This window comes from Leptonotus elevatus, chromosome 6 (assembly GCF_054856555.1).
Source record: "Leptonotus elevatus isolate MCC_2025b chromosome 6, RoL_Lele_1.0, whole genome shotgun sequence".
Classification (NCBI taxonomy): Eukaryota; Metazoa; Chordata; class Actinopteri; order Syngnathiformes; family Syngnathidae; genus Leptonotus; species Leptonotus elevatus.
Genome location: NC_141244.1, coordinates 25,498,345 through 25,507,810, shown reverse-complemented (window position 1 = coordinate 25,507,810; position 9,466 = coordinate 25,498,345). Strand labels below are relative to the sequence as shown.

General features: G+C 39.6%; 1 protein-coding gene across 1 annotated transcript; it reads left to right on the top strand.

Moving 5' to 3' along the window:
* Nucleotides 1–1,290: 1,290 nt before the first annotated feature.
* LOC147172951 (uncharacterized) lies at nucleotides 1,291–3,576 on the top strand. The gene is made up of 4 exons (XM_086078841.1): nucleotides 1,291–1,408; nucleotides 1,664–1,981; nucleotides 2,565–2,679; nucleotides 2,788–3,576. Exons 1-4 carry the CDS (start codon nucleotides 1,354–1,356, stop codon nucleotides 2,813–2,815), a joined length of 516 nt encoding a protein of 171 aa, XP_085934967.1. The 5' UTR covers nucleotides 1,291–1,353; the 3' UTR covers nucleotides 2,816–3,576.
* Nucleotides 3,577–9,466: the final 5,890 nt, after the last annotated feature.

Here is a 9,466-nt window from a genome sequence, read left to right as displayed (position 1 = left end):
CATACCCTGAATGAATCATTGCGTATTGCCATTCACTTGAATAAATAGATGCCACACCTCATATAAACGTTTCATTATTTTCCATTTGGATAAAAATATCTTTTTTTAACCGTTACTTATTATATAAATGGATTTGTAACACCTTATCATAAATGAATTGCATTGTTCATGTTCACTTGAATATAAATAAATGCAACAACTCAAGTAGCAGCATGACTTTTTTTTTCCACCTCTAGGAAATGCCTTTTATAAATGTCATTGTTACACCCTTTTTTTTTTTTTTTCTGTCTCTATGGTGTCCACTTGAATGAATGAACACCACCCATCAATAGATTACGAGTAACACATCAGATGAATATTACAGAAATACATTTGCATGTCGTCGGGCTCAAATGTGATCTTTCCGACTGTGCCAAATGCCGCATGAGTTGTTCTTCCCGTCAAGCCTTTTTAACACCAGCGATTTACACGCGGGGCAACAAGCTGATTGGAAGCAAATGAAAAGCTTTGCATCACTGACCTGATTAGCTCGCTCGACACCTGCGGCTCATTTTGCCAGCCAGATAATTATTTCGCGGCACTTTCCCCTCGGGGGGGGGGGGGAGGGGGGGGGGGAAGCTTAACGGCGGCCCACTGGTGAGAAGAGGCTTTAAAATAAATCTGGCTACTTTAGCCGCCGTCTTCACAAAACTCATTCAACAGGATGTTCGTTTCAAGTCAGGGAATCGCGTGTCGTCCTTTTGCCATCCACACATTTGGCAAGCGCGGGCAATTTGGATTGGAGTTTTTCTTCCATTCAAAGCATCACATCAGTATTGTGTAAAAAAACATCAACGACATAAAAAGAGGATGTAAAGATACAGATAAGCAGTGTATGTATTCTTATTCGATGTGTGCCTTTCAGGGGCGGGCGAGAGTGACATCATTACCTGACGTCAGTGCGTGTCTGAAATAAAAAATAAACGCCCTCCATCTATCCAGTGTAAGTGTACCTAATGAAGTGAGCGGCTCCCTCACCAGCAGCGTGTGGCTTGACTTCCGGCCATGGAGTTCTCCACTTGGCCGCACAGTGTCGCTGTTGCACAAGTGGAAAGGACAACGCCACTCAACACTTGCGTGACTTCCTGTTTTTTTTCTGTCTTTCATTAGTTTCATTATATTACTATCATAAAAAAAACAACAACTGAGATTTTTGTCCCACCTCCGGGAAAACATCTCACTAAAAAAGTCAAAACCTGTTGTAATAAATGATTAAAAAATACATTATCTGCAGGCAATGACTTCCTGTTTTTGATCGCCACTGCAAACCATCACAACTTAGTTCCGCTTGTGTCATTTTGTTCTTCTGTAATAATGGCGAGCAAGTTAAGCCCTGCCATGCTGTGGCTCCTTTGCATCGTCACCCGGGGTGAGTTTTTGTTTGTTTATTTGTTTGACAATTATAGTTCAGTGACCCTAATGCTAAAACTAATAAGTACTAAGCAAATAAAGCATTTTCCACAACAAATCAAACAAATCAAACCTGCTCTCAAATGTAATTAAAAATAACTGATTTTATTTTTTTTTCAAGTCAAAACTAAATCAGAACTAAAGCACAAAATCCCTAAGGATTATAACCCTGGTGTATTGTATGACAATATTTCTTCTTGTCTTTTCCCATCAGTTTGTTGTCAGTTCACTGTACATAAAAAAGTAAGCGTGTACGAAGGCCAAAAGGTGACCCTGCTGTGTATGCCGCTTGACTATTACTCGAACCGGGGGAGAACGCGCCAATATTGGCACATCCAGGGAACGACTCCAGAGGAATATTTCAGCATGGATTTTAGTAGCAAGAAGAACATCGTAAAGATTTGGAGCAACATTGGTTTCGCTGACCGGTTGGAGGCGATAGACAAACGATTGGTCATCAAGGACGTGAGGGTGTCAGATGCCGGGAATTACACTTGCATCGATGGAGAAAACACCGAGCTTGTTGTCTATGGTGAGTGTTGTTAACTGGCTGGGCACTATGTGTGTGTGTGTGTGTGTGTGTGTGTGTGTGTGTGTGTGTGTGTGTGTGTGTGTGTGTGTGTGTGTGTGTGTGTGTGTGTGTGTGTGTGTGTGTGTGTGTGTGTGTGTGTGTGTGTGTGTGTCTTTATATCCTAAAAAATATATTTTTTAAAATGCTGATGAATATTCAATATCATAAATATATATATATATATAATATGATAATAATATCAATAATAGTCTATGCAAATTGGGGGAAATGGGGTTAGGGGTGCGGGGCATCCTGGAGAAAAAAAAATCTATATGTAAAAAAAATCTATATCGAAAAAAAGATCTAAGAATATGCAAATCTGTGTGTCGAGTTAGGCGTCGACTGTAATTTTAAGTTGTAATATCACCATTCACCATTAGATGACAGATGCACTTACACTGGCCGATATTACAGCATGAGTAGGCCTTCAAAAAATGTGCAGATTTGGAATAACGTGTGACAAACATTGTACGTCCATAATACAAATTGGAGTGAGTTTTTGCCATTCAGGAAATTAGGAAGTGGGTTGAACTATCTTTTCCAGGTGCTAAAGAAGTGGACGTCGTGAACATAATGCCACGGATGATCGCTCTGGGCGTCTTCCTGCTCATCATCGCGGTGATGGCGATCTTCACCTGTCTTAGCGTTCTCAGAATAAGGTCACACTTCAAATTATGATGCTTCTAACATGTGGAGAGTTAAAAAAAAAAAAAAAAAAAAAGCAGAAGTGACAACTGTTTTGTTTCCTCTTTTTCTTTTTTTCTCAGGCGAAAGGCCTTAACCCAAATCAAGTAGCGTTGACTCAAGTGAGAAACGACACATTGGCTCCTCTTCCCAATATTTCGTAACGTGCTTGTTAAAAAAGTTTCTTCCGCATACAGACGCCTCCAACTACGTCAACGTTGGTTGACAGAACAACCGAGAGGAAGAAGAGGACGACATCTTGTCATCAACTTCAAATGATTTATTAATTGTTATTTATTTATAGTCATTTTCATTGCTATTGTTGTTAAAAATAGCACAAGGAGTAGTATGTAAATAATAATGTTATATTATAAACTAAAACCATAAAATTCAATAAAACATTACAATATCACATATTCACATGATATATATCACAATAAATTAGTTTTTTCATAAAAAAAAATTAATTAAAAAAAAAAAACTTTTCTGAATGATTCAAAATCTGACCTTGTTTTTTTTCCGTGTGACAAGGGTTTCATTTTTTACACACTAAAAACAGATTGATCCAATTGAATTACAACACGACTGCAAACCAGATTGGCCCCTTAATCTTAATCTGTGTATATCTAATGAAATGTCATGTGAGCGGCTCCGCTTGACTGCACAATGTCGCTGTTGCGCATGTGGAAATGGCCAGAATGCACGTGCACGTCACAGGAAGCCTTCCTTGCAATTAAAAACTTTATTTTTGCACCACCTCTAGGACAATAAACTTACTAAAAAAGTCAAAACCTGCTGTGATAAATCATTTTGAAACTATGATGAATGACTTCCTGTTTTTTGGTCACGATTCGATTCCGTCTTTTGGTTTTCCCTCTGGAACAATGGCGGCCAAGTTAAGCCCTGCGATGCTGTGGCTCCTTTGCATCGTCACCCGGGGTGAGTTTTTGTTGTTGTTGTTGTTTTACAAATGATTCAAGGCTTCCATTTTTCCCTCCCTCTAAATAAATTACTGTCATAAATCCTGGGAGACACCAAGATTTGTCATTCCAGAAAGAAGTTGGCGAAATCGTACAGGCTCTGCCTCGTGATCACAAACAATTGTTGTCAGTGTTCACGTGGCTAATGAGCCACATGCTGCTTCACCAAGACCTGATGATAAAATGATTGCATGTAGAATTCTGCTCTGGAAAAGTTAGCAATAAAAGCAAACATTTTACCATGATAACTTCTCAAACCTTATATAAGGTTGATTTAACAAATTGAAGCAAATCCTGCTGGCAAAGTTCCTTTTGTGTCTTAACTACCCTGCTCGATAATACGGAACAAATAAATGGAAACTGGCACCTCCACAACAATATGCGTCAATGCATTCTCACTCTGATGATCTCGTATTCCAGATATCACAAGGCTCCATAAAACAAAAGTTCAGCTGGCGTTTGAGGGACGTGACCTGAAAATGCACACGCGAGTAGAAAAGCCGTCGCATGCAGAAAAAGTGCACATATTCCGCCTCAACTCTTCGAAAGCTAAGCCATGTGTTTAATTTACACACGTCCGCATTGGAAGGCACTCAATGCGCGTTTTATCGAGTTTTAAGCACGCAGTTGTTTCGGGTGCGCTCTGGAGCCGATACTGCCAGCGTTCATCCGAAAGACGATTTCTGTACATGAAGTTCACAAACTACGACAATTCGGTGTCAGTCGTCTAAATGAGATCATTTCACTTACGCGGGCAAAATATTTCACTTGTGTATGGCATCATTTCAATGGTATGCATGTACGAGGTCGTCCCGAACGACTTCCCGTTTTCTTCTCGTCTTTTCCCATCAGTTTGTTGTTGGCTGACCGAACGATCTCAACATGACTGACATCATCGACACATTGAACCCGGGCGGAAAACCCCCACGAATTGGCGCATGGCGACAGCTCCGTGGAGATTTGGAGCAACGTTGAACTGAGCGGCCGGTTGGAGGTGACGGAAGAACGATTGGTCGTCAGGGGTGCGAGGGTGTCACGATGCCGGCAATTGCACCTGCAACCGATATGACGAGACTGAAGAAAGCTCTTTCATTACAATCACTGAGATTTTTGTCTATGGTGAGTGTTGTTGTGTGGGCGAGAACTCTAGGCCGCACTCTGAAAACAGTTGGGTCAAAAGTAACCCAATTATGGATCAAAAATGGACTGATCCACTTAATGGGTCAATTTTACCCAACTTTGGGTTAAAAAACTAAACAAAAAAGGGTCATTTTGTATAAAACAACACTGAAAAATGGGTCAAACTGACCCAAGTAGACGATCTGACCCAACTTTCTAAGTTGTTTTTTTTACAAAATGACAACTTTTGGTCAAATTAACCCAAGTAGAAAATCTGTCCAAAACGTTGATTTTGTCTAAAAAAAATACATTAAAAAAAAAATACAGAAAAAAAAAAAAAGCTAAAATATTGGGTCAAATTAACTCATTCACTGCCATTGACGGCTATGGACGTCAAAAATCCATTTGAACTATTTCTATTAGTTTAACAATTTTTTCCACTTTTAACAAGAGTATGAAAACTTAGGAAAAAAATATTATAAATTTAGAACAGATATAAAATTTGCGACTAATTGTGAGTTAACTAGTGAATTCATTTTAATGGCCTGACCCCTAATTTTGAAATAATGTTATATATATATATATATATATATATATATATCAAAATCAAGTAATCATTTGGAGCCATTTTTAAAAATGTAAAACTGTCCAAATCCTCTGATTTCAGCATATCAACTGTGACTGATTTCTGTAGTCCTTCATTTAAAAAAAGAAAAGAAAAGATGATTAAAAATTAGGGGCATCAGGCAATTAAAAGTTTGAATTGTCATCAATCGAATGACTTCACAAGTTAACGCACGATTAATCACAAATTTTATATCTGTTCTAATTGTACAAGGAAAAAAATCTAAGTTTTCATACTCTTGTTACCAAAAGTGGGAAAAAAAAATGTTAAACTAATAGAAATAGTTCAAATGGATTTTTGACGTCGATAGCCGTCAATGGCAGTGAATGAGTTAAACTATGTTGTTTTATAGAAAATGACCCAATTAACCCAAGTAGACAATCTGACAGAATTTTCTGGGTTGTTTTGAATAAAATGACCCAAGTTTTGACTCCAAGTTTTGCCATTTATGAATTCCCAATCTTGACACAACGCGTTCCAAGTGACAAGACGTGTGACGGTGGCGTCTGTTTGAAAGTTTTTATTCCGAAACAAGTCTGATCTGTCTATGAGTTTTTGCACAACAGGGTGAGCGGACTCCCTTTGCTCCTCCTGCCGCCATCACCCGCACGCACAATAAAGATCCTTTTTGTTCAGCAACAGGAAGAATAGCAACAATGTTATCAGAATATTCATGACTGTTTCAATAAACCATTTAGCACTAGTATAGAAATATGAAAACAAATCTATCCAAAAGAAAGGAACAAAAACAAAAGCGCCTCCCGCTGTTGTGTGAGTGACCACTTGAGACAACAAATTTGTTTTGTGACCCTCCCTTCCCGCTGATTTTCATACCGAGACCGCAGTTCACGTTTGATCTTCTTTATAGCCTCATGACGGTGTTGGTTTGAAGCTGCCATAGAAATGGAAAGCAAAAAAATAAAAAATAAAAAATACAAATCATCGTTACACAAAGAACACATTGTGTGCAAAATGCTCTTGGATGACACGTTTGATCGCAGACTGCTTGCTGTGAGTCCTGGTAATGATTTGGTTGCCATATATATATATTTTTTTTTACATCACCTGCTGCACTTAACGCTTAAGCTTGCCATTAAAGAGGTGTACACACAATCCGATTTTTAACATCCAACATCAGAGACCCACACATGATGAGAAAAAATGAATTGCCGTCCCTTTTATCATGCGGCGTACTCAAGATGAGCAACATAGCGCCGCCACATGCAAAATGATGTCTGTTGTAGTACCAAGACTGACCTGCGAGAGGCGGCATGGTAAACAAATTGACAGAAAATACAAAATGACAAAGCAGTAGTATTAATAGCACAAGCTAGGCTAACTGTTAGCATATCACAGCCAAAGAGTGCATGGCTCGACTCAAATATTGAACCCGCTTTTACGATTGTCGCGTGTGACCGTCGTCCAAACAGATTGAGAACGAATAATCTCGTAAAAGGTAGTACGTCACTGAGCGGCAAATGTTTGCGAGGCTTTGCGAACCTAGCAAATGTTGGTTTTTCGTCAGGGTTCGTTAAAAAGGGCGTAAACATTAGTTATTTTTGTGAGCAAAGAATTTTGATCATGTAAAAATAAATAAATAAGTAAAACAGTTTAAGAACATGTTCAGAATGTCCTTTTATGGGGGGTTCACATCTGGCTCGATTATTGGTATGTTTGACAATGCCCCGTTATTCAGATCAGGGCGCAAAACATCCCACACACCTCAGCATAATCCTTAAAGATAATCTGTCAAGAGACATCTGAGAATCGGGCCTATCCGGACTTTAATCGCAAAGGAGGCAAAATGCTCAAATTTGGTCTGATTATTGGCATGTGTATACTCTGCTTAAGCCATTTTCTAGATCAGGGAGAGAAAAAAAAATCACTTTGAGACACACAACAACACACACCATAGGACAAATCCCTTCGGACGAACTTTTTAGAAACATCCGCGAATCCGGGCTTTGATTGTAGGGGCGGTAAAAAGCTGAAATTTGCTCCGATTGTCCGTATGTGTGTACCCCCCCGCTTGAGCAAAATCTCTTACGGTATCATCTGAAAGTGCTCAGCTGTTAACTGCGAGAAAAAAAAAAAAAATCATGGAAACCGGTGGCTGTCACAGTTACATTCACAAGCTAGAGCGTCAGCAACTTCAAAGACGGGACAAAAACGAACATGAACGTGGAACAAGTGAGCTGGGATTTTTACAACATCCGACAAATTGCCTTCAGTACGTTTCCTCTGGGCGATCCTGGGAATATCTCGGGAGCTAATTAGGGACTGAACTGAAGGACAAGCAGACGCCGATGTTGTTTCCACTGACCTCGACACGACTGGCCTTAAATGTTCTATCCATATTCTTGACGGCTACAAGATTTCCAAGGCAAAGGGCCGCGTGTACCGTAATCGGTCCAAATTAAGATGGAAGCTTGTTGTCACGGTCAGTGACGGGTTAGAGGTGGTTAAGTTTCGGCGTTGAAATGAGGAGGCTTCAAGAAAAGGTTTCAGGGGGTCGGTCAGGTTGTTAATGGAAAACGAAGTTGTCGTTGCTCAGGGCCGATCTCACAGGCCTGGAGACTAATCGGTGACCTGATGGTGGACTTTGAGTCTCTGCTGCTTGTGGAGACAAACCACGGTAAATTCAAACATGTTTGGTTTGTCGTTGCCGCAACTGATTAGTCATGGCAATATTTCCACCAATGAGATAGGCCCTCTTGGGTTCTTGGGTTATGGGTTTTGGATTTTGGCAGCTGAAGCTTCACGGTCAAGGGATTCACGGTTGAGGGTTTAAGTCAACGGGTTTAAAAGTGTTTGCGGTTAGTGGTTATAAAGTTGGGTGACAAGGATTAAAATGGAACATGGGTAAAGTCCCGTTTGGAAGTCCACAGAGGGGTAAGGTTTAAGGGTGTTATGCTGGTGCTCAGGGGGTTTAGGTGTGCTGAATAGGTCAAAGAGTTTAGTGGTTGAAAAGGGTTTGTGGGTCAAGGTGTAGGCAGTTAGTGGCTCAGAGGTTAGTGACGACGATGACGTCTTTATGGTTAAGAGGCAAGTGATTTCGATTATGGGTTAATGGTTTGGCAGTAGATCGGGCTAAGGTTTAAGGGGCATCGTGCTGGTGATCAAGGTGGGAACGATTAGAATGAAGGTTTAAGAGTGTTTGGGGTTCATGGTATGGGGGCATATTGTATTTAGGACAGGGTTCAAGGGGGGATTTGTTGGTGGTACCTGTGGCCAGATTTGACTTATTGGTTTTGGGGAAAAATGTGTTCATGGTTTAGGGTGAAGGCTAAGAGATATGGATTAGGTTTTATGGTTAAGGTTAGGGACAAGGTTTAAGGGTTTTGGAGTAGGTTAGGTTATGAGTGGTTTAGAAGGAACTCAACTCATTCACTTACAGCCATTTTTACTGAAGTCATCATTCTACTGGATTTTGGGTGATTTTGCAAGGCCCACAGAATATAAAAACATGGAATCTACCAAAAAAAAAAGATTAGAGTCTTCTTTCATCAGGAAAAAATATTTCTATCTGTTTTCATTTTGCAGCAATTAGCATTAGAATATAATATATACTATAATATATAAGTTTCATCCTTATTCACAAATCTGTAAATATCCAGAAGGGGACAAAGCTTTTTGCAACATGGCCCTGGTTGATCTATTATACTCTGCTGCCACCTGCTGGCCGTTTTTGTAATAACTACCATTCCTTCAACCATTCTCTTCCTTTCAGAGGCTGCAAAGCCTTCTGTATGCTCTTGCATAAAAGCACACATACAAACATATAAATACGTCTTTGGGAGCATGGTAATATTTAAAATAGAACATATTTATACGTTTTTGGGTGCAAATGAGTTAAGTGTTGGTGGGGCGATGAACACCTAACATGGCAAAAAAAATAAAAAAAATTCATCTTGTCTACAAATCTATAACGTCCTGTGGTTTAAAAAGAAAAAAAGAAAAAACAGAACAGCTAAGAGTTCAAGTTTAATGACATGGGATAATGTTATGGAAAATTGTGACTTGTGTTAATGGCTTCAA